The 26513-nt window shown below is 36.8% G+C and overlaps 1 protein-coding gene across 1 annotated transcript in view; it reads left to right on the forward strand.

The window, feature by feature from the left end:
• Positions 1-26513, forward strand: part of LOC150095146 (inactive tyrosine-protein kinase transmembrane receptor ROR1-like) — a 122928-nt gene that overhangs the window by 42698 nt on the left and 53717 nt on the right. The window contains exon 2 of the mRNA XM_090411205.1: positions 14699-14800. Coding sequence (XP_090267331.1) covers positions 14699-14800 — 102 coding nt within the window. The remainder of the gene's footprint in view (positions 1-14698; positions 14801-26513) is intronic.

Raw genomic sequence — 26513 nt, forward strand, 5'->3', positions numbered from 1 at the left:
ATTGCAAAGGAAGAACAAATCTGAAGGCCATGGATGACACCTGGAAAAGAAAAGTGATCAGCCTGCAAACAAAACTAAAAGTACTGGAAACATGCATCTTTAGCGGTGTACTGAATGGATCTGAAACATGGGTAATAAATAGGGAATCAAGAAAAAGAATTTTGGCATTTCAAAGACCTTGTTACAGGAAGATTCTGAGAATACGTTGGGTGCAGAAAATCACAAATGAAGGGCTCTATCGGAAGATACAACCAAAAGAGAATCTAATGCAGAAGATTATAAAATGGAAGCTGTAATTATTTGGACACATCTGTAGAATGAGTGAGGAGCTGAAGATAAAGACATTTATGTTTGGTATTTTGGACGGTTTAAACAGAAGAGGTAGACCACACAGAATTGGGTGTACAAAAACTGCGACAATGTGCACTGGACAAAGAAATGTGGAAGATAGTGAAGCAGGCATCGGACATCAACGGGCAGTGAGCCCATGGTTCGTGGTGATGATGATATAAGATGTATTTTATAAGATGTATTTTAATTGCACGCTATATATATATATATATATATATATAATATAATATAATATAATAATTTAAGAATATGTTGCATTATTTTTAGTAATAGTATAATTTATAAGAAGGTGTATATGCATTTTTATCGATTTTAAGAAAAATTCTCAACAAAACTCATAGCTTATATTTGTTTTTACATTATTATTTGTGTTCCATTAATTTTTCATTATTGTTTATTATTATATTTCATTAATTTTTCTAACGTGGTAATTTTTTTTATTTTACGGGAAGCAAATATTGACAGCGTGTTTTTAATTGTGTTATAGAGAGGGTGTGCTTGTGGAGAACGACTTGTGAGCCTTTATGATCACTCACTGGGGACTGGTAGTTAGGGTGGGCTTAGATGAGGTTTGTCTTTGTTTGTAGTTGTCTCTCGTTGTAATCTGTCGTTTGTCAGGCCAACTGATTGGGCTAAGTAGTAGCATCTTGGTAGTAGGAGCTCGTTTATTGTAGCTGAAAATGTCTTGTCTTCCAGTGAGCTCATTGTGTGCGTGTGTGTGTGTGTGTGTGTGTGTGTGTGTGTGTGTGTGTGTGTGTGTGTGTGTGTGTGTGTGTGTGTGTGTGTGTGTGTGTGTGTGTGTGTGTGTGTGTGTGTGTGTGTGTGTGTGTGTGTGTGTGTGTGTGTGTGTGTGTGTGTGTGTAGATTTGGCTGGGTCGGCTATTGCTGTGTGTTGTTGTTGTTGTTGTTGTTACTAACAACGTATTCATTTATTGTTTTTCCGTTTCGGTTTGTTGGTTTGCTCTTCCAGGCGAGATGGTTTCGATTTAGGTCACCATTTATCAGAACAGCTTCTTTTTGGTGCCTCGTTTTGCGTGCAGATCTGTTTTCAGTAGTGATTTGTTTTTGTTGAGCGAATTATAGGCTGCGCAATTTGGTTTCCACGTGCTGGTGATGTCAACTTCTATTGCTTTGATGTCTAGGTTTCTATACCAGTTGAATAGCTACTTCGTTGAGCATTAGGTGGTGATTTATATAGATGGAAGTGCCTCCACTTCTGGCATTAGACTTGTCGTTTCTGTGTGTGAATTATTTCTGGATTATGGCTGGTGACAGATTCATATAGTTCAAGAATCTTGTCAGGATGATGACGTTCCAGTAGGCGATATGGGTGCAAATTGATTTCTATTCATTGCGAAGTGGAGTTAAGATTGAATAAATGCGTTTACCGAATCTTTTTTTTTTGTTGCCACTTATATCGGGTTGGATTTTCTGAATTCTGCTAGCATGTTGCCCAATGATGCAGCGATGATGGCAACTGGATTAGGGCTGGCTGTGGGGAATTGCTCATTGCGGTTCGTCTTCTTTATTTGGTTGACGTATATTTTGACTGATTGACATGCTTTGATTTCTTTGGGAATTCAGGTTGCTGGAAGAGCAGTAGTATGTTCTCATATGTGGATGTTAGAGGAAGGGTTTTGCATGCTTTTCTCGGTATTCCGTTTTTTTTGTGTGTGCTATCATAGATTTCTTGTTTTACTAATGTCCATCAGAACAAGTTGGCATCGGACATCCAAACAGTACGTCCTTCTAATCATTATAGGGTTAAATCCAAAGTTAATTAAATTTGTTAGCGACTTCCGTAGTGATTGATTCTGTTCTGCCTCTTAGCACAACTTTTAGATCTTTCTCAATAGTGAGAGCAAAAACGTGTCATATGGAAGCTTCAGATTATTAGAGTTTAAATGTTTAGATAGTCTGAAACTTCAGTTGGTGGATTCTGATATCTTCTTCTGTATTTTTTGACTCAGGAAATATTGATTTTTTTTAGTCTTTGGTGATACTTTGACAAACTGTTTTTTTTGATCGGGGAGAATGATTGGATGTAGTCTTCCTTTAGTAGTAGTGACATTTTCATCCACAGGGATTTCTCACTCCATGGCAGCAAATTCCTCTATTTTTTGCTCTTACTGATATTCTACTGGACAGATCTCATTCTGAGTTGTCGAATACTCTCGTCATGTGATGAACTACCTTCTGCATTTGACGAGGGCATTCATCACAAGACGACCTGGCCAATTATCAAAATATAGGCGACGTTAAAATGAATTAAGTGCATGTTTAAAGCCTAAAACCGGGAAATTAATGAATCCATGTAAGAATTATTGCAAATTAGTAATTGAGCTATTAAAGCTCTGATCATGGCAAGAGAGTAACAGCAATAGCCGAGCCTCAGTTAGAACTTCATTGGCTACAGCATTGTCATCCATTACCCTCCAAGGGTATTAATCACCGCATCTCACGGTTGACCCCGCAAATCAGTAATTCCTTATAGTCCTTATAAGGACTGGCTTAAAGGGGCGAAGCAAGAATGCTTTTCATCTTCCCCGTTATCTGTAGAGGACAGTGTAGGGGATAAGGTGTTAGAGGCTATTAAAGCTCTGATCATGGCAGGAGTGTAACAGCAATACCCAAGCCTCAGTTAGAACTTCATTGGCTACAGCATTGCCATCCATTACCCTCATGTCAAATCAGTAATTCTTAAAGTTCTTAAAAGAACTGGGCGATGGACTGAGTCCTTGACTCTTTATCCCGTCATCTGAATGAAGAAAATCTGTGTGGATGGAGTGTTGTTGAGCTAAAAAGGCCTAGTCATGGCTGGTAACGGCAATAGCCGAGCCTCAGTTAAAACTTCATTGGCTACAGCATCATTGCCATTTGCTACCCTGGAAGTCCTGAAAAGGACGCAGGACGCAGGACATATATGGCGCAGAGGGTGAAGCTTGACGCTTTTCATATTCCCTGTTGTCTGTTTCGGGAGCAGTGATGGGAGAGATTTGTGAGCTATTTTAGCTCGCCCTGAGTGGGCAGAGGTGGTTATTCGTCGTTGGGTGTTAGGATGGCTTTCGGTCTTTTATGTTTCCAGTAGTCATTACCGTCATAGTTTCCGGCTTGTTGTATCAGTTGGTTTGGATGGATAGATGTCTTCATAAAGAATTTTTCTGCTAGTGAGCGTAGTAGTGGAGAGATGTAGGGGATATTTATGTCCAGGTGGATCTGGGCGTTCCTGATGAACCACGGGGCGTCCAGAATCATTCGCAGGCATTTGTTCTGTAGTCTTTGTAGCTTGAGGATGTTTGTCTTGGAGGTATGGCTCCAGGCTAGGGAGGTGTATATGACTGTGGGACGGATCACTGTCGTGTACAGTAGTATTTTATTTGTTGAGCTTAGTTTGCTGTGTCTGTTGATCAAGGGTGATAACTTTTGAAGCTATGGTGCATATGCTCTTGATGTGGCTGTTGAAGCATAATCGCTTATCGAGAATTATTCCTAGGTATTTTGCTTCAGTTTTCCAGGGGATTTTAGAGTTGAACAGGGTGATGTCTCCTTTGGGGGATGCTCGTCTTCTTGTGAAGAGTTGAACAGGATCGGGTCTAGCAGTGATCCTTGAGGAACTCCAGCGAGGATTTTCCGTTGGGTTGAGACTGTTTCATTGATTTTGACTTGCATCCTCCTGTTGGAGAGGTATGATTTGATCAGGAGTATCATGTTTAGTGGAAGGTTAGCGATGATAAGTTTGTAGAGGAGGCCTTGGTGCCAGATCTTATCGAAGGCCTTTGAGATGTCTAGGAAGACAGCTCCAGTGTGTTGATTCCAATTGAATCCTGTGGTGATGTATTCTACCATTCTACGGATTTGATGGGTGGTGCTGTGATTTTTGCGGAAGCTGAATTGTTCTTCTGGAATGATCATAGTGAATAAGTGCCATTGATATATAAAGGAATAGGGTGTATTTTGCCAAAACTTACTATTTTTTGTCTAATCTTTAATTATTTTAATTATATGTTTATAATTCATTTATATTTATTAAAATTATATTTCTTTTCAATGATTTTTAACCCACGTATATAAAAATGAAATTTTTCCTCCATCTAACGAATGTTGTACAAGGAATAATGGGAAATATCAATTGGAATGTACCTAAAAAATAATTTGAAAAATAAACATTTTTAGGTTTAAATGAGTATATTGACGTGTTGTGTATCAATATATATTCACTAAATGAGATTTGCACACATAGAAATTCTAATAAATAAATAAATAAAAACAGTAATTATATTTTGTTCATAAAATATCATTATTCATTTATGTATTCTTCATAAATAACTATAAACTTTACAATTATTATGAACATTTATTTAAAATTAGTCAATCAGCAAGTTGTGTATATTCACTTGTAGGTTTATCTGTTTTGCATTCAAAGATGGGTTTAATTGGTTAATTTTATAGTTTTTGTATACATTAATTCTGAAATGAATATTATATGAATATTATAACACAAAATTGATGAATTTAAATTAAAGAAAATAACTTAGAAAAGGGTCAATCAAATCATTGATTGTATGCCAATATAGAAGCGTCTCAAGGGTTTTATTCATGACTTAAATATTGAAATGAGAAGCCGGTACCCTGGTGGATATCTATAGAATATATTTTGTTTCCTCGGAAACGGAGGGTTTTATTCCGATGATAGGGAAGCTTTTACGTCATCATAGATGGATAATCTCCCAATGATTATAAATCGCTCATTTTCAACTAATAAGCTAGCAGTTTGCAAAAATATAGTCGCTAGAGTATTGGATAACAAACATATTCAGGAAACTAGAATGTTTTTGTCCCTTGCTTCAAAATAAATAAATAAATAAACAAAAATAAAGTTAAAACAATATATTAAGGATCAAGACTGCGTCTCTCTGAATATTAACACCAATATTTTCTTCAAGTTGTTCGTTATGTTTACGAAATGTGATGGACTCTGTACACAGTTATAGCACAACATTGATAGCTCAAAACTCTGTCTAATGATTTTCCGTTAACAGATGGAATTCGTGATCACGTGGCTTGGGCTAAATACTTCGTTAGTGGCGCGTTATTAAGAAATGGCTCATTCGCTTAGGTAGAATCAATGACCTCACTTCAGATAATCAGCAAAACACAGACACACGTGCGCGCCCACCCACCCACAGATGTACGGAACACAGCCTTTGTTGTAATTCGCCAATCATTAATAAGTGTGATTAATGTTCAGCGGCGCCTTGATTATTCCGCCTCAGATGGAAAACCCGGCAAGCACCTCACTGGTGGCTCTGCCTTGATAACAACAGCATTTAGTTATTAGAATTTTTTTTTTTTTGCTGATTGTGTGTGTGTGTGTGTGTGTGTGTGTATGTGTGTGTGTGTGTGTGTGTGTGTGTGTGTGTGTGTGTTATAAGCTATCAGAACAATCGCTTCATTATTGGCCAGCTATCTTTCGATTGCTTTCATCACGTGCAATCCTAATACGCGTCAAAATTGTAGTTAATCCTCTAATAGACGTTAACTCCAATAAGATCATAAAGAGGAGACTTAAAATTTGAACGAAGAAATGAAATTCGGACAAATTTGGTTTTATTAAAATTAAATTTTAAGTTTAAGTTTATCTCTGGCTCAGCCGAGCGAGAACTTTCCGTTTTTTAAAATTTCGAATTTGCTTATGTTTAACATCTCAATTATTTTGTTTTAAGAAATACGTCTGATTTCAACTTCTTTTTTTAGAGCTCGAGGGTAGCAATGAGATGCGGGTGGGGTGGGGTGGGGTCATGAAGGAATCCAAACATCCAACTTGTAGAACCATAGACTCCTCTCCATAATTTAGTGCCAGTCGGTTAGTATATAATTGCTTTTATTATAATTATTCCCTCTTAAAATCCATTCACCACAGTTTAATCAACTAATTCTTTTTTAATTAGCCAAATAAAAATTAAGTAAATTTTAAATTTAGTCACATATACACTGATAAATTAACGTTCAAAGTCATATTGGCTTGCAATGTTGCTAAAGATTTTCCATCAGCATATTAGTATCCACCAGGGGCGAATTCTCCATGTTTGCTATGCTTGCTGCGCAAGCTCATTAATTGAGAAAGAAGTAATATTCATTTGTTAATAAATGCATGCATTTATAAGCATTCCATTTAGGCTTTTATTTTTGTAGACAGAAGACGTCTTAAGCTTGCGCGGCAATAATTGAGCTTTGCGTTGTGTATCGAAGGCCGATGCTTGCTCGTCTAATCAAAGCTACGTTGGCTTGCTCGGTTATATGAGCTTCCAGATCCTCGCTGCAGCACTGTGATTTCATGCGCGCGCATAGCCATTTTCGCTCCCTTTACGTCGTCTTAAATACAAGGCCATACGCAGTCAAAGTAGCTCTAGCCAGTGAGCTTCAGCCAGCCTTTAAAAGTGCGCGTGTTGCTTGGGAAAATTAAGTTACAACCAACTTTTTATGACGATGTTATTGACCAGTTCGTAAAGAAGAACCGAAGGGTAGAATTTGTATTCAAGTAGCTAAATTGAAAAAGATAGAATATCATTTGTAAAATGAATGTTGTATTTGTATGATTAAATGTACATAAATTTCTAAATATATAGTTTTAAATGGTCATTAATTCATTATTCCGCTAATCAGACCTCAATCACACCTCACTCCCTGAATGATAACAAGAGCAAGCGTGGATTTCAAGACCAGCATTCGCCCCTGGTTTATAGAAACAAAATATACTCATAGAAAATATTTCAGTGAATAAAGATATTCTATATATTTTATCAAGCTCAGTTGCAATTTGGATCAGCGATGTGAATATAAAATAAGCCGTATGAATACTTAATGAGATTACTTTTAGAATGTTATTCCTTAGTGATTTACTGTGTGCACAATTAATAGTATTTTCAATGCTAAAAATCAGAAATTTATAGATTTATAATTTATAAATTATAAATAAAACTGTAAATGTGTAAAAAAAACTATAAAAGTGTAAAACTAGCTAAACAAAAGTCATGGGAGGACTTTGTCAAGAATATAGAAAATAAATATCAAGAAGGTGGCAAAATATTCTGGAGGTTGTTGAAGAAGCTTAGGAATGGAGGAAAGAGTGCTGTAAAAGGAATTAGAGATGATAAAGGTGAAATGAAAACAGGAGAAAAAGATATCCTTGAACTATGGAGTAATTACTTTGAAAAACTGCTAAATGAAACAAGCAGTGATGACAGCACAGTGATAAAAAACACTGACCAGGCATGCAGTCAGGAATACATATCCATACTTGAAGTAGAAAAAGCCATCAAAGGCTTGAAATGTGGAAAGGCAGCAGGAGTAGATGATATTCGACCAGAAATGCTGAAATATGGTGGTATAAGAGTCTTACAGTGGCTGCACTGCATAGTTCAGAAAGCCTAGACAGAGGGACGAATTCCCGATGATTGGAGTCGAGCTCTCATAGTACCCATATATAAAAAGGGAAATAAAACTGAATGTGAGAATTACAGAGGTATTTCCCTACTGAGTGTTCCTGGCAAGATCTATGCAAGTATACTTGAGAAACGGTTGAGAAGAATTGTGGAAGAAAAGCTTGGTGAAGAACAAGCTGGATTCAGGCCAAATAGAGGCTGTCAGGATCAGATCTTCACTTTACGACAAATAGTCGAGAAAGCATGGGAATATAACAAAGATCTGTATTTAAGTTTTGTCGATTTGGAAAAGGCATATGACAAGGTGCCAAGAGAGAAGCTATTCAATACGCTGCAGTTATATAGTGTCAATGGGGCATTATATCAAGCAATACTTAGTCTTTATTTGAGTTGTGAGTCAGCAGTTAGAATTGAAGGAAGTACAGGAAGATGGTTTAATGTTAAATCTGGTGTGAGACAAGGATGTACATTATCTCCTCTGTTATTCATTATCTATATGGATCACATTATGAAGGAATGTGGTATTAAACCTCATATCAAAATTGGAGATGTTAATGTCAGCTCTTTGCTTTATGCGGATGATGTTATACTTCTAAATAAATCCGCTACAAGTCTGCAAGAGTCTTTGACTAAATTGAATAGCTGTTGTAATAGATATGGTATGAAGGTCAGCAATAAAAAGACAAAGACAATGAAAATAGGCAGAATCATTGAAAATGTCAACTGTGTTGTGAATGGAGAACCTGTGGAACAAGTAAAACATTTCAGCTACTTAGGCACAATTTTTAGTGAAGATGGTAAACTAAATATAGAAATAGACAACAGAATCAGCAAAGCTGGTATCGTGGGAAGTCAATTGAATAAATTCATATGGAATAAGAAAGAAATTAGTCGGAACACTAAATTAGCTGTATACAAGACTGTGTTCAAACCAATTTTAACTTATGGATCTGAGAGCTGGGTCAGAAGTAAAACACTTGACCAAAGACTAGAGACCGCAGATATGAGAGTCCTGAGAAAGATTAGAGGCGTGAACAGATGGCATCAATGGCAATATCATATTAAAAATGAGGATATTAGGAAAGAACTTGACATTGTCAGCATCCAGGAATGTGTTAGCAGAGCTAATCTCAGATGGTATGGTCACTTAAATAGAATGGGAGAGGAAAGATTAGCAAAACAAGTGTTCTCTGCCAAGTTGGCAGGAAAACGACCCAGAGGAAGACCAAGATATAGGTGGATTGATACGGTACAAAGTGCCTTAGACGATAGAAATATAAGATCTGATAATGTTGGAGTCTTGACAAGTAACAGACTGATTTGGAGGAAAATTGTAGATAGGAAGTTAGTAATGATGTAATTTTTTCATGTAGTACTGTCATATCCTGTACACCCCTTGAGGGTACATGGCAGGAATTTGATGATGATGATGATGATGATGATAATTTATAAAGCGATGACGATGATATTCAGCCGTTATCTTCCCCAGTATTGGGTGAAGGCCTCTCCCATTACTCGATAATCAACCAATCAACAGGGTGTACTGAATACATAGAACGCGTAATGATAAAATAAGAAATGAATTAAAAATGAGTATAGTAAATAATAAAACAAGAACATATAAAAACAGTTGGAGAAATCACATACAGTAATGACCAAAGGATGTCAAAGATAATAATTAATATAAAAATACAGGAAAAAAGTTACAGAAAGAGTATTTCCCTGAAATGCCGAAACAAGCTTTTATAGCCTCATAGTTTATAGTCAATCTAACTGGTTGAAATCAGTGTTGGTGCAATTCCTTTGTTAATTGGCAAAACTAAACTGCTAAATTTGTTCCATTAATTAAGCAGGCAAATGCAGAGACGGGATGCGCTATTCATATCCCATAACCTTCATCATTTATCTTGAGTTAGTAACAGATTGTCTCATGTAGCATATGTTTGAGATGGTTTAAGGCTCAAATAGTTTACAATGAATAGGTTTCAGATTAATAACAAGTGAGTTTAATAATATTATAGTTTGGTTTAATGGAAAAATAGAAAATTAAAGATTTTAATAGATAAAGATAAAATAGTGAAATTAGTTTATTAAAATAATTTATTTTTAGATTTCTCTTTGATACACCATTTAAGAAATTAAATGTTAAAGATATATGAAGTTGGCGATAGTTATTTGAAAATTGTGGAGTTAATCGACCGTGAGATGCGGTGATTAATACCCTTGGAGGGTAAGGGATGGTAATGATGTAGCCAATGAAGTTCTAACTGAGATTCGGCTATTGCTGTTACCCTCCTGCCATGATCAGAGCTTTAATAGCTCAATAACACCTTATCCCTACATTGTCCTCTACATATAACGGGGAAGGTTAAAAGCATTCTTGCTTCGCTCCTTTAAGCCAGTCCTTATAAGGATTGAAAATTGCGATTATGAAAGCCAATCTGATCATGTCTGGAATTACTCCCATAAACTGATATTGTCAGACTCAGCAGGAGCCAGTCTTCAATGGAAATGTCTCCTAAACAGATACAACACATTGCAATAGTGTACCGTCGCGTTTGGCGTTTGCTTCTGACATTTGACTTTTAAATATCGCTAAAGACTACGAGTGTCTTCCTGTCTCTGACAAGAAGCAGTCCATAAAATGTGCACGCAGAAAGCAACACATCTGTAGTCTTCAAGAAAGTTTTTCCGGTAAATATTGTCTTGTCATTGTCAATATTGTACTAAGAAATAGGATTATTCACAAGCCTCTTCATAAGTCTTAAGTTGACAGTTGGTATTCAAACAATCAACATGAATTACTAAAAATAAATTTATGAAATGTAACAACTCCATTGTACAGAAAATGCCGACTTGGCAAGCTAGAGCTGCAAAGCTAACTTCGTTTTTTTTCGGGGGGGCTAGATGGGTGAAGCAAGAATGGTAGAAGAATATGTATGGATGGGTAATATAGAGCTTAAGCTCTGATCATGGCAGGAGGGTAACAGCAATAGCCGAACCTCAGTTAAAACTTCATTGGCTACAGCATTGCCATCCATCACCCTCCCTGAGTACCCATTTTAGTCGTCTCGTACGACATGCATGCGCTATAGTGGGGGCTTATATTAAAGTAAAGCCCTTTCTAAAAATTAAGACGATTCCTCGGATCACTCACGAGTAGCCGAAAGATCGTCCAACTCAGCGTCGGTTCCATTCGGTGACGGACCCCCCACCACTGAGTAGAACCACTCATATTCCATGGAAAAGCACCCACCGGCACGGCCCCTCGCAATGGGCCACGCCAGATAACGAGGGACCGTGCCGGGGGGGTTCTCCCCAGAGACTCAATATGCTCTCTCAGGGCTAACCCCCCGAAATTTATATTTATACCCCCCTCCTCACCGGGAGCAAAATTCCAGAAAAAATCTAAGAGACCAAAGCTCTCGAAACTCTGCGTCCATTTTAGTCGCCTCTTACGACATGCATGGGAAGTGAAGCTATTACGACATTACAGTGAAGCTGATACGTAAGTAAAGCCCTGTTTAAAAATTAGAACGATCCCTAGACCACTCAATAGTGGACGAAAGACCGTCCAACTCAGCGTTGGCTCCACTCAATGGCAGGAGGGTAACAGCAATAGCCGAGCCTCAGTGAGAACTTCATTGGCTACAGCATTGCCATCCATTACCCTCCAAGGGAAATTTTCCCCACTTCGTTTAATCACCACAGCGAAATATTAGTATTCTAGTATTCATAAATCATAATGGTGTATTTAGATTCTTAAAATTCTAGAATTTACTATTAATTATCCCTTAAAAGTTTCTTTTTTTATTAATGATATTAATTATTAATATTATCATTTTGTTACTTTAAGCATAAAATTGTTTTTATATAATGAAAAACTGAAATGCATGATTTTTCCCATTCGCTTTACGTATTAGATTTCTTACACGGAGGATGTCTGGCTTTCTCCCATAAACGCCTTTTGAGTAACCCAGACGTCCTCCGTATGACTAACTAATAAACTTTCATTTTGAAACATCTCATAAAGGTTCTTTAAGTCCTGGATGAGATTCAAAGTACAGGCAGTCCTCAGTTTACGACGGTTCAATTTACGCCTATTCACAATAACGCCGGATACCTGCGCGGACTGAAAACGACGCTAGCAGGCACTCTAGTGCAGTTTTCCAACGTTTTTTGGATCATTCCCCACCTCAACTCTGATAGTTGATAGTTGAGTATATCAGTATATGAGGTGACGAATGCAACATATTTTCTAACTGCCCGCAAAATATTCAAATTTCCCTCCTGTGGGGCGTACTCCCCACGTTAAAAAACACTGCTCTAGTGTTTGAGTGTTTACCGAGCTACTACGACGTATATGTATTAAACCTAGTTTTACTGTTGAATTTTCCTAATTGTTCTATTTAATTTTTTTACGTACATACGTATTTAAATTGATAAAGTACGTAATTACAAACCATGTCTGATAATAGAAGTGCAGAAAAATTAGCAGAACTTGGTGTTAAGAAGGTGCGGAAATCAATCACACTTCAAAAGAAGATGGAGGTGATTCGAAGAATGGAAGATGGGCAGACACGTGCTCATGTCTGTAGAAGTATGAACTTACCTCCATCGACTGTTACTACAATTATGAAAAATGCAGATAGAATAAAACAGTCTGCGCAACAATCTATGGCAGCACTAAATGCAAAATATGTACGTTATAGCAGAGGTAAACTTCATGAAAAAATGGAAAAATAATGATCATTATGGGTGGATGACTTGAATCAGAAAAACATTCCTCTGACCAAGGCTGTTATAACTGAGGAAGCAAAAACAATTTTTGAGGATCTTAAAAAGACAGATGGAGGCGAAGAAACATTTTTAGGAAGCAAAGGTTGGTTCATGAGATTTAAGTCTCGAAGCAAGTGCCACAGTGTCAAATTTTGTGGTGAGGGGGCAAGTGCAGATGTTGCGGCAGCGGCTGCTTTTCCTAGAGAATTTCAAGACTGTGTAGAAAAAAGGAAGTTATCCTCCTGATCTCATTTTTAATGTTGATAGACTGGGCTCTACTGGAAAAAATTGCCACCACGCACCTTCATTTCCCGTGAAGAACGTTCCGCTCCAGGTTTTAAAGCTGCAAAAGATAGACTTACGCTTTTGTTAGGTGTAAATGTCTCCAGAAGCTTAAACCGATGTTGGTGTACCATTCACAGACACCACGCGCCTTCAAGGGTCTAGAAGCCATGCTGCCAATCTATTGGAAAAGAACAAGAAAGCTTGGGTTACACAATACGTTTTTATAGATTGGTACACAAATTATTTTTGTCCTACCGTGCTTCGCTTCTGTAAAGAAAATGATTTGACAGCCAAGGCATCGCTTCTCTTGGATAATGCCCCTGGACATCCTCAAAACCTTGCTGAAGTAAGAACACCATTGGATGTCAAGGTTGTTTACACGTCCCCAAACACCACATCGCTTTTGTAACCGATGGAACGGGGGATTATATCACTCTTCAAAGCCTGTTACCTCCGTATAACATTTATGGAAATGGTAAGAGTCTTGGACACTTCAGGAAAAACTATTAAATACTATTGGCGGTCATTCGATATTTTGAAGGGCATAAATAACATCGAGACAGCTTGGAACGAAGTGTCAGCAAAGTGTTTAAAAGGAGTATGGCGAAAACGTATTCCAGCATGTAGGCACGACTTCGAGGATTTAGAGCAAGAGGAGAATGTTACTGAAGGCGTTACCAAGCTTGCGTGAGAGGTGGGATTGGACGATATTACAGCTGAAGATGAGACAGAAGTCTTAGAAAGCCATGAAAAACAGCTTTCTAATGAACACTTAAAAGAATTAACCGAACAATTAAGTCTTCCGTTCTCGAAAAAACGGCCGTAAAACCGGAAAAAACGGAATATTAATATTCCGTTTTTTCAAGCCTGTATTAGTAGAATATATGTTTTTTACGGTAATGTTCTTGAAAGTAATAATGGATCATGTTTACAATTCATACTTTGTACCACTTTTACATGAAAACACCACGAAATACGTTCAAGATCGGTTTTAGGTTATGGTATCGAGAGAGTTTTGTTTTCTAGGCTTCTGCCTCGTCTGAAGCCAAATCGAAGCTAATAAAAGGCTCACGCGGGATCTCTTGGATCGAGATCGCTTTTTTATGTAGTATAAACTATGACAATTCCGATTCTCGACATTTTTCTGGTAAATTTTGTTTCTTTCTATATTTGGTTATGGGATGGATCCGTAACATCCTTCATATTAATATATTACGTATTGCAAATTTTTCAAGAAATAAGGCAAGAGCTAAAAAGAATCATTTGCTTACATATTGAATAAACAGACTTCTTAATAGATTTTCACTTTAAATAAAAGTTGTGTTCTATTAGGAAGTCTGTTTAGCCTTTTTATTTTATTTCGGCAAAAAATATTTTATATATTTATTTATCATCATCATCATCAAATTCCTGCCATGTACCCTCAAGGAGTGTACAGGATACGATAGTACTACATGAAAAAAATTACATCATTATTAATTTCCTATCTACAATTTTCCTCCAAATCAGTCTGTTACTTGTCAAGACTCCAACATTATCAGATCTTATATTTCTCTCGTCTAAGGCACTTTGTACCGTATCAATCCACCTATATCTTGGTCTTCCTCTGGGTCGTTTTGCTGCCAACCTGGCAGAAAACACTTGTTTTGCTTATATTTATTATATATTTATTTATTTTGCTAACAAATAATGTCTCACTCCATCCATTCTCGATCACCACACCATAGTTGGTATTAGAGTAACTACTAAATAAGGGAAACAGACATCGAAACCAATATTCTGAAAATAATTGATAGTTTCATATATTTAATGTGTTTGCAGTATCATTTCTTTCTTTTCAGTTTATCAGACAAATGGAATATCGGAAGGTTTAAAACGAAATGGAGCTTCTAGTGATAAAAGTGTACTAGATCCAGTTCACACTAAACTTAAAATATTCTCCAGTATAATTCAGCAAACTGTAAGCGAACATTATTTCTTTGTAAACACACACACACACACTGTTTTTTATTCCTCAAAACGGAGTAAGTGGAAATCCTTGAGTGTTAACAAACTTTTGGGAAATAAAGAAGCGAGCTACGTTCCTTTATTTGTCACCTGCACTTGTGGTCAGAGATTCACACGAGTTTAAGTATTCGGAGAATGAGAGGAAGACAGACAGATGACCCCCATCCAATGAAGATAAACCTGGAATAGAAAATTATTCTGAAATAGTAGAAGCTTTAAGGAGATGACAACCTTATATTGAGATAGCAAAAAATTGCTTTCCTCAGCCAAATATTTACTAATTTGAAACTGACTGAGGGAATAAAATCCTAGTGAAAAGTTTTTGTAGTCGGAGAATCAAACACGTGATGGTCTATTTTCTGGCAGTGTAGAAAACGTAACGTTAGCAAAGGAAACATATTTACAAAAAATAATACGACACGCTAAGCAGATAGAATAAAACATATGTTCAGTTCATTTCATATTTCCTATAAATAGCTTCATATTATTGGTCCATAAACTTAATCTCTCTATCTAGAGACAGACAGCCAGATAGAGAGATTAAGTGTATAGAATCTCTCTATCTGTCTCTAGATAGAGAGAGAATTTCATTCTTTTTTTTGTTTTTGTTTATGTTGTATTAAAATATAAATATATATTATTCGCATTAGTCAAACAAAAGTTCACAATCAAATCCATTTTGTTTTGGTACACCAAATAATTTTTTAATAATACTAACATGTCTATCAGTAAAGCCTTTGGTAATAAACCATATAATTCCTATCTGATTAAAAGGCACGAAACAGGCATCGATGATGATGTAGAGATAAGCAGAAAATTGGTTGACATATACAGGGTGGTTCAAAATTCCACGTACAAACTTTGAGGGGAGGTAGAGAACATCAAAATCAATCATATTCATATAGGAAAACATGACCCGAAACGCCACCCGAAAGTGATAGGTGGCGCTGTTCGCCAGCACTCCAGGTGAGCAATTGGGGCTTCCTCATTCAAGATTTCGCCATCGTACGAAGAACATGCGTCGTTTTACGAACGCTGAGATGGCAGACGTGCACCTCGTTTACCCTATTATGCATCCAACTACTATTGAACTGTTCAGTTACGCCTAATAAAGTTTTTTACACTGCTTATTGCCTTGTGTTATTTCTGTATTTCGTGTCCCTGTTAGTACTTCCGGTGGCGTTTGCGGTCATGCTTTCCTATGTGAGTATGGTTGATTTGATGTTCTCTACTTCCCCTCAAAGTTTGTACGTGGAATTTTGAACCACCTTGTAGGGAGAGAGAGAGAGAGAGAGAGAGAGAGAGAGAGAGAGAGAGAGAGAGAGAGATGGAAGTAATATTTTAAGGGAACTATATAAGAATATGCGTTTAGAAGAAGACCACTCTATGGTTCGGTAGTAAAGACTGTCTTTATGTTCATAAATGATTTCAGTTCAAATATTAATTAGCAAAATATCTTGTCTTTTGCTTGCGATGTACAGATGGAGGGGAAAATAGTAAAGAAGAGACAACAAATTCGGTAATTAATCTTAGAGTTTGAAATATGTGGGATGACTTTCAGTAATTGATTACAGAAGCAGCAAATTTATGTTAATTTAAAAATTCGAGTAATTAAATTTATGAGACGCCAGCTTAATTAAAACGTGATGCATAATTATTAAATTTTAATTACATTTAAATAAATATATGTATAATAAATTTACATTGAATCAGATCAGTTATTTCCTTTTCCTCCTTTTGCATGATTAAAATACTACATTTTAATTCATATGTTAATTTTAATAATTAAAATAAATTTCATCAAAATTACAATTGCTACGAAGTAAGTGAATAATTTTTCTTGATTGAATTTTAAAATGATGCGTATATCCAGTGTGCGTGTGTGTAGAGAGAGAGAGAGATGATTTCAATTTACTCCCATTTGGGGAGGGAAGATTCTTCCATTTCTCTGAGGTTTTGACACACCAGTTAAAAAGGGTTGCCATCACTGCTATAAAGACTCCCGAATACACTACAATAAAAGAGTCAAATAATAATTCTACTGACTAGACCTATTTTATCTAAGAAGGATACAAATCCTTAATCTACTCTATAATATAAAATGATAAGCCTTTTTTTTGTAACATTTTTGTGTCACGTTTTTTGTCAAGTTATTTGAAACATTTTGAAACTCAGGGCCACCCTGAATGTTGAGTCTTCAAAATTCGAATCACCAGAATTCAAGGAGAACCGTCTTACCAGTCCGGAACTCGGGGGTTGGACGCCGTAGGCACCAGGGGGGAGACGTAACCCCCTTTCGAGTGTTCAAAATTCGAGTCATTTGAATTCAAGGAGAACCGGCCTACCAGTCCGGAACTCGGGGGGGGGGGGGGGGGATGGACGCCGTATGCGCCGCGGGGGGGAAGAACCCCCTTTCGAGACTTCAAAATTCGAGTCATCAGAATTCAAGGAGAACCGACCTACCAGTCCGGAACTCTGGGGGGGGCGTAGGCGCCAGGGGGAGGATCCCTTTCGAGTTTTCTAAATTCGAGTCATCAGAATTCAAGGAGAACCGGCCTACCAGTCTGGAACTCGGGGGGATTGGGCGCTGTAAGCGTCAGGGAGGGGGAGGAGCCCCCTAGTATAAATATAAACGATCAGTATTTGATAGCAGGTTTAAACCACACGCTTAATATATTTAAATATTACCAAGTTTTAACTTCAGTTGTCTTGGTATTGAATTATAGATATTCATCAAGATTATCAACGACTGATGCCAACTCTCAGCACTAAAAGGGAACAAAGCAAACAAAGAAGCTAATGTAATAAACAGATACACCTTTGGTTGCCTCAGTAACGCAAACAAATCAACAATATCTTTTATAGATTAGTCGGTGCTTGGCACTTTCTCGCTTGTTGATCTTCACGTCACTGTTTCAATTAATAGCCATCAGTTATGTCAGGAGAGTCGACTAATATAAACAGATTTGGAAAGATCGTGGGATTTTTTTAAAGTTAAGTGAAGTCTAAGCAGTTGATTCATTTGTAATAAAGGCTTGACTTCTTTTTATAACTGCGACTTTAAAAGATTATTTATAGCCGTGGGAGACTTATTTATATCACTGTAAGAATTTCTCTCATGACTACAAAAGAAGTAATAGGAAGCTCTAGATGTTGTATATCTTGATTGGTAGAATGCAAGCCAATCGGAGATAATTTTATTGTGGTGTATTTTTATTGGTAGAATTTAATAGTGGTGTAACTTGATTGGTAGAATTTCATTCAGGAGCATCTTGATTTATAGAATTTTATTGTGATGTATCTTGATTGGTAAAATTTTATTGCAGTTTATCTTGATTGGTAGAATTTAATTGCGATGTATCTTAATTGGTAGAATTTTATTGCGGTTTATCTTAATTTGTGGAATTTAATTGTGATGTATCTTGATTGGTAGAATTTTATTGTTGAGTATCTTCATTGGTAGAATTTCTACAAATCATGATACACCACAAAATCTCGATTAGTAGAATTTAATTGTGGTGTCTTGATTGGTAGAATTTTATTGCGTTGTATCTTGATTGGTAGAATTCAGTCGTGGCGTATCTTGATTGGTAGAGTTTTATTGAGGTCTTGAGTTGCAGAGATACAGTTACATATATACAGACGCTGTCGATACCTATGTATCGACAGCGTCTGTATTTATTAGAGAAATAAGGTCAGGTGGAAGGACATAGTTTCACTGTCCACAATAGTCGCACGAAACAATCAAAGAAGTGAGAAAGCATCTTCTTGTAACGAGTCGTTCATTACTTGAAAATAATCCTTCCACTTCGCTTATTGGGAGCTACACTTTCGCACGTATATGTGTGCGTGTGTGTCGTCCAGATCTTAATGTCGGTAGCATAGCTCGCACACACCTCTGTGCACAAGAAAGTAATAAGGAACCAATAATTCTTTTTTGCTTTCTTTGCTGCAAACAACCTCATAAATCTAGCAGAGAGACATTCACAGGCTCTAGCCAAATTGGAGCAACATGACCAGTCATCCAGCACAGCACAATCTCATGGCGTTAATCTCGTTCTCACTATATCACGGGTGGGCATAATTTGTCATGTGTGGCTGCACCGCCAACCGTTTCGCCGACTGCAGACAACAAAGCAGATACGGCAAGAAGTGAGTTTGATTTGCCACCAAACGTAGACGAACGTATTGCATCAGTGAGAAAGAAAGAAAGAAAGAGGACTCGAAGACCAATCCTTTGCTATTCTTCTTATTCCTCTTCCGAAGAATAAGACGAATACAAGAAAATCTCTTAATATGCACCCTTTGTTCTCAGTAATTAAACGTTTCCCTCACATTCAACGATGTTTATTTGCGTGGTTTACTTTTTCTAATTATGTGAGCGATTTCCTTGCAGACTGGAGTGTGCATTACTGGTTGCAATTAATGAATGGAAACAGTGCATTAATATTTAGCAGTGTTACATTGTGAACTTAACAGGTGTCACTGAATGCTCCTAATTAAAGTGGCAGCGTACAACAAATCGATTTATTACCTCATCAAGAACATCTTAGCAGAAAGTAATGGCGTTAAGAACAATTGAGACTTGGATTCCAAGAAGACCGAGAGAGAGAGAGAGAGAAATAGAGAGAGAGAGAGAGAGAGAGAGAGAGAGAGAGAGAAATAGAGAGAGAGAGAGAGAGAGAGAGAGAGAGAGAGAGAGAGAGAGAGAGAGGACGAAAGGAAAGGAGAGCGTGATATATAAACGGAAAGAAATATGAAAAAAAAAGAGAAAAACGTATGATAAAAACAGAGAAAGAGAAAACGAGAAAAAAACAAATTATAAAAGAGAGGAAGTCAGAAATAAATGAAGGAGAGAAAGATCGCAGAATTTGTAAGATAGAAGTTAAATTAAAATAAAGACAAATGTGTCCAAAAAGTGAGAAAGACAGAATACACCAGTAAGATATCAAGTGATATTCTTAATGATTATAGTCTTTATTTCCCAAACATGTCCGCTGTTTTCTTCTTTCTATTGACATTTCCATATTCTATAGGAGATTATGGATCGTTAGGTTCAAAATGGCATCCATAACCCCCCCCCCCCCCTCGCCCACATTTGTCGAAACGTCGTCAACATGTTCCTCTAACAAAAACAAGAGGAACCACCACCAGTCACATTATGCAGTCTTGCCTGAAACTCAACGAAGCCATGGAATTACATACAGAATCCCTATAGAATTCTTCGTTCGTCCCTACCGATCAATGAGATTGCCTGTCTTCTTCAGTATTACCAAAAGATTCTAATCTATAGTTAAAGCCCTTTTAAAGGAGCACACTATACATTTTATAACTCAATAAATCTTGTAAATGCAACAGTAACTCACCCAAATCTCTCTCCAAGCATGAAAATATATCATCCCATATTCATTAGATTGATTGTTTCTACCTGGATTGTTGAAATAATCAAAGCGTCAGCGTCCGAATCTTAATAAAGCAACGTCAACACCCCAAATAAATTTAGAATATTTTCCGCATTGATTTTTTCTCTCTATCCTTCCATGTCTAACACCGATACACGCACCAGTCTATTGATCACTTTTAGATTCTTTTCTTTTTTTTACAAATCTTAATTGAACTCAGATACAAGAAACAAACTTAAAATTAATTACCTGTAAGTAGATTTCATTGAAGAAATTTTTCTTCTCATTCTGTAATCTTCTTTATCTCCTTCCTTTTTTCTTTTATTTTTTTTTATCAAACAACTTGTTTACAGTTGCTTACGACAACAACAAAAAGAGAAAATTGTTAACTCTTGTCCAAAGCATTTTTCACGGAGCAATTTCTTAGCTAAAAAGTGAAATGTAGCAATACTAACGATAGTGTCTATTTATAAGAAATCTTTGTGTTCCGTGGAGCGTTCAAATCTGAAGGGTTCTTACTGAATATTTTTAGTTTCGCCTACTGGAATGGTGAACGATGGACATAAGAAAAGAAATCCTATTGCGTCGACTATTGTACGTAGATAACGTGAAGCAGTTTCCCTGTAAAGTAGTGGAGTCATGCAGTGAAGCCATTACTAGCTAAACTGTTCCATCCAGTTGTATTATGGTCCAGCAGGCACGTTTAACTGGGGATACACGTGAGTGTGCACACACACACAAAACATGATCCAATAGCGCCGTTAAAATTCCATTATATGTACAAAAAGAAAGAAAGCATAACGTATGAGAGGTAAACCGGTAATAGGATTCCATTCTACAGTCTCATCCTAAACCCAGAAGTTCATTTCTCATCACCTGCAGAATATCAAACAGCGGAAAAAAAATCCAAACATAATATCACCAAGTTGCATTCTGACTGTTACAACTCCAACGCTAATTGTTTTTTCCCTCTCTCCTTTTTTCTTTCTGTTTCTTTTCTCTATGTCTAACTAATTTCTTTTTCTTTTTTTTTAAATTTATCCTTCTCTCTATTCCGTTTGATTTTTCTTTGTCCTTTTTCTATTTCTTTCCCAATTGCTCCTTCTGTTTCTTTGTTCTATCTATCTATATTTTATTTTCTTATTTTTATTTCGTATTATTTCTTTTCCTTTTTTTTAAACTCTTTTCGATTACATTAGTTCTTATTTTTTTCTGTCTTTTCTAAAAAGAAAAGATTTTTAAGCTTTTAGTATTTCTCTTTATCTTTCTATTTTCTTTTTCTTTCTACGTCTGACTGTTTTATTGATTCCTGTCTTTGTTCATCATTCTCTATTTTCCTTTTGATTTTTATTTATTTGTTGTTTTTCTATTTTTTAAGAGTCGCTGTTTCTGTTCTATCTTTCTTTCTTTTTTGTTCTTTCTTTCTGTACTTTCCTTCTTTATTTTTATTTCGCGTGATTTCTTTCCTTTTTCTTTATTTCATTTTCTGTATTTCTTTTTTAATTTTACCTTTTTCTTTCTTTTTTTTTTTCCACCTCTGATTTTGTCTTCCTTTTCAATTCTCGTTTCACTATAGTTTCAACTTTTTTATTTTCTGTCTCTTTTCCCTTCTTTCTCTCCCCCCTCTCTCTTTCTCTCCCTCTTTTCTTTATCTCTCTCTTTCTTTCTTTATTCTGTCCTCATACATTTTATTTAAATTTTATAATATTTAATTCGCTTAAATTAAACACAAATCTGGAAAAGCCTTCGTTTCTACAAATCAGTTCTTTTTTGCACGGAACAACGTAAGTTGGCACTTTGTATTTAATAATAAAAACGAAAAATGTTAGCAGTATCTTAATAATTTAAGATACTGCTAACATAATAATAAAAACGAAAAAACTCGCACAGCCCTTTTCTTATTAACTAATTTATCGGAAAGAATCAGTGGTTCCTCTTAAATAACAGACTTTGACGAGAAATTAGTAAGTGATTAACAGCAGAGTACTGTAAACATTTTTTGTGTGTAAATTATTAAGTTAAAACATTAATTAAAACATCTCGTTTTAGTCCATTTTCTTTCATTTACTCTTTCGAACTCCAGCAAACACTCGCTCATTTTATACCTAACTCTTTACTTAATTAGCTTTTTTTACCTCCTAGTTTATTTTTCGTCTTTAATTACCTTTCATTTCGTTTGTCTTTATTTCTTCTTTCTTACCATTTCTTTTCAAAGAAAGAATTAATCATTGACTTATAAAAGAATTAATTTCTTTCTCTATCTGAGCGGAATTTTCTTTATGACACCAGTTATTATCCAATTATACATGGGAATCGATGTGGGATGCAAGGAATCTTTGTAAGGACGATTCAAATGAAGGTGAGTTTGCAGACCTCACTGTTAAGAACGCACGCCCACACACACACATAGAAAGAGAGAGAGAGAGAGAGTTTTGTTATGTTGGGCCCATACACGAGAGGTTGATAGATCAATCTATAGTACCTTGTTGTATTTCTTACGGAACACAACAATGGGAAGACTGTTCCATAGTACAGCAGTTGCAGGGATGAAGGAGGAGGAGAAGAAACTTGTTCTGTGTGTTTCAAGGTGCACTGTGAACAGTTAATTTAACTACCAAATTAATTAATAATTTTATATTGCATCATAGTTTTATTTTATGAACTTGGGTTCGAACTCCGTCTATGACACAAAAAACCTTTATAAGAAGTTTTTCAATTGAAGATAAATTAGCAAGTCTCATAATCCAGGTGGCACGTTGTTGTTCTTCTGGAATCTTGTGTTTTTCATCCTTAAAAACCGACAAACTAGCCAGACGAACACACGTAATTTAGAGAGAATATACTAGCCTCACAACCTTAGTTGTAATCCCACCCATAACTAAGCTTAACAATACTTGGTTAGCAACGATATTTGGGTTGGCAGTACTATTCATCTCTTGCTTTCGTGCTGTCAAGGAACCCGAGGAGTGGAAGACACACACCATTATGTTGAAAGTAACCATCCTAGAAGGGCAACGATTTATGAGATTTTCTGAGATGTTCTTACTGGAACATCGGACTCCTACTCTCATCTTAGTTTCAAATTCATACGGGTTAGGAATTTGTCTTTAGCCATGTGGAAAAAAACTTATTTTTTCTATTTTTTCCACATGAATTTTCCACATAGGCTGCATTATAGGTTGCTGTAACTATAGTTACAGCAACCTATAATACATCTCGACTATCCCAACACAAGAGAAAAGTCCAAATTCGGATAACAGCTCTACTGTTTTCGACTTATTATCGCAAAAAAGGTAGCATTTCTATAATCTAACCAAATAATCTCATCATCCTAAGTGAGTTTAATATCACTTAAAGAAGATGGCTCAGCCACATATCTCCAAGCAGCTTCCAGCTTCTAATTCCATTTGCCAAGCTGTAAGAGATACTCTGGTTCGATGTTAGCAATGAGCTTGCATAAATCATCCATCCACCAACCGAATATCCCTCAACCGTCTCTACTTTCTCAACATCCTTCATCCTTTCTTAAGCAGCTCTCCTTCCGAGTGGTCACCTGTCTTCTTAGTAACTGATTAAAGTTAGTTAGATAACGCCATTCCATGAGGAAACACTTTTCCCTAAAGTATTCTCAACTTCATATCCTTTAGTATTACAACGGCATCATTTGGGATGCTTCTGACTAGCAATTCTACGCTCTTTAAAATACTGCTGTTTCTACTCTCTATTCTAAACACTTGCTCAGGTATAGTAACAGGTATTAGCCATTTTTTAGCCTTATTCTTCATACAATATCCACGCCGTGGTTTTTCCAAGTGTACCAAGTTAGTCCAAGAAAAGAAATTAGCATGCCGCAGTTGATTTGAAAGAAAAAGGTCAGTCTTTATTCTCATTCCTACAAGTCCTGCGGAGCTTAAAAAAAGCACACGTGTATATCTTCCGCACACAATCGAATGTCTTTCTAAACGCTGTCTATATGGAGAAAGATTAGGTTAACTGGAGAACTCTGCTCTGGTCACCAAACATGGCATTTTCAAGCCAGCTTAGTTCTTCAATAGTACGACAGTGATACTTCTGGATGATAAATATAATCATCAATTACAAAAATAAAAAGAATCTATCCCTTAGACAAATCACGAGCGTCGTAGCTAAGTTGATATAAACGAGCCCTTTAGTTTCAAATGCCCGTCTACGACGCGAGAAACCTTTATGGTTAATTCGTAGAAATGAATACTTGCCCTTAGAGATGAAACAGAAGAGTTAGGCTGCATTAATTTGTCGTGACCCCCTAATCAGAGAGAATCTACCCTCCCTAAGGGACGGATAGGTTGAAAAAGAACAGACAAACCATATTTACATATTGCATAATAATAGAAATATTGCTGGGATGGGCATTGTGGGAAAGGTAAGATGTGAAAATTAACTTCAGAAGAAATATATAAAATTCGCTTAAATACCTAAAATAATTTCTCAACTTTTTTTTTTTTTTTGGAATTGAGGGCCAATTGTACCTCCATGATCAGAATTGTATATTCAAAATGAATGCAACAATCATTTAAAATATAAAATAATATATAATTATGTATTAAATTGAATGTCTAAAATAAAATGTAAAAGAATTTTCTAAGCTAATAGAATTTCTCAAGTATGAAATTTTTAAAATTTTAAGTTTTGTGATAAACCTTTTTTAATAATACATTATTAAGATTTAAAGGAATAGCATTATTTCAGATTTGGCATAGGAATTTGGGGATAGGAATGAGGTGGAACCAATATAAGTCCTTTTTAGGACTTCCAGGGTAACAAATGGCAATGTTGAACCAAGGAAGTTAACTGAGGTTCGGCTGTTGCTGTTATCCTGGGTGTGAGTTTTTGAGTTTGCTCCCTTAGGGTTTTTGCTTTAAGGGAGCACTTTGAGTCTCCGGGGAAGGTGTTCTCCGGCACGACCCGCTGAGGGGTTCTTGTCGGTGAATTATTTTCCTCGGAATTTGAGCGGTTCTGCTCAGTAGTTGGGGTGCTAGGACGGGGCGGCCGACACTGAGTGGAACCAACGCTGAGATATGGACGGTCTTTCGCCCACTATGGAGTGGCCTAGAGATCGTCCGATTTTTTGAGATTTTACCCTTTACTTACTAATCAGGGTAACAAATGGCAATGCTGTAGCCAATGAAGTTTTAACTGAGGCTCGGATATAGCCGTTACCCAGCCATGACTAGAGCTTTTTAGCTCAATAACACTCCATCCACACAGATTTACTTCATTCAGATGATGGGATAAAGAATCAATGACTCAGTCCATCGCCCAGTTCTTATAAGACTATAAGAAAAGGGAGAAACGGTTGGAATTTCCAGTCCTTTTTTTGGACTTCCAGGGTAGCGGATAGCGATTCTGTAGCCAATGAAGCTTTAACTGAGGCTCGGCTATTGCCGTTACCAAGCCATGACTAGAACTTTTAGCTCAATAACACCCCATCCACACAGATTTTCTTCATTCAGATGACGGTATAAAGAGTCAAGGACTCAGTCCATCGCCCAGTTCTTTTAAGTTTTTAAGTTAAGATTTGGCATAGGTTGGGATGAATCAATGGACCGTTAGATGCGGTGATTGATTCATTAATGCCCTGGGAGGTAACGGATGGCAATGCAATGCTGAACCAATGAAGTTTAACTGAGGTTCGGTTGTTGCTGTTACCCCCCTTGGGTGATGAGATTCGAGAGTTTTTGAGTTCGCTCTCTTAAGGTTTTTGCCTTAAGGGAGCACTTTGAGTCTCCGGGGAAAGTGTTCTCCGGCACGGCCCGCTGAGGGGCTTTGTCGGTGAATTATTTTCTTCGGAATTTGAGCGGTTCTGCTCGGTGATTGGGGAGCCCGTTACTAAGTGGAACCAACGCTGAGATATGGACGGTCTTTCGCCCACTATGGAGTGGCCTAGAGATCGCCCGATTTTTTGAGATTTCACCTTTACTTACATAGTCGGTGATTGATTTTATATGAGATGCCCATTTAGGGTAACGGATGGCAATGCTGAACCAATGAAGTTTAACTGAGGTTCGGCCGTTGCTGTTATCCTGGGTTAATGAGTTCGCTCTCTTAGGTTTTGCCCTAAGGGAGCAATTGAGTCACCGGGGAAAGTGTTCTCCGGCACGGCCCACTGAGGGGTACTTGCCGGTGAATTATTTTCTTCGGAATGAGCGGTTCTGCTCGGTGGTCGAGTTTCACTGAGTAGAACCAACGCGGAGATTTGGATGGTCTT

Source organism: Typopeltis vanoorti, chromosome 21 (genome assembly GCF_054136105.1).
Source record: "Typopeltis vanoorti isolate ZY-2024b chromosome 21, IOZ_Tvanoo_1.0, whole genome shotgun sequence".
Taxonomy (NCBI): Eukaryota; Metazoa; Arthropoda; class Arachnida; order Uropygi; family Thelyphonidae; genus Typopeltis; species Typopeltis vanoorti.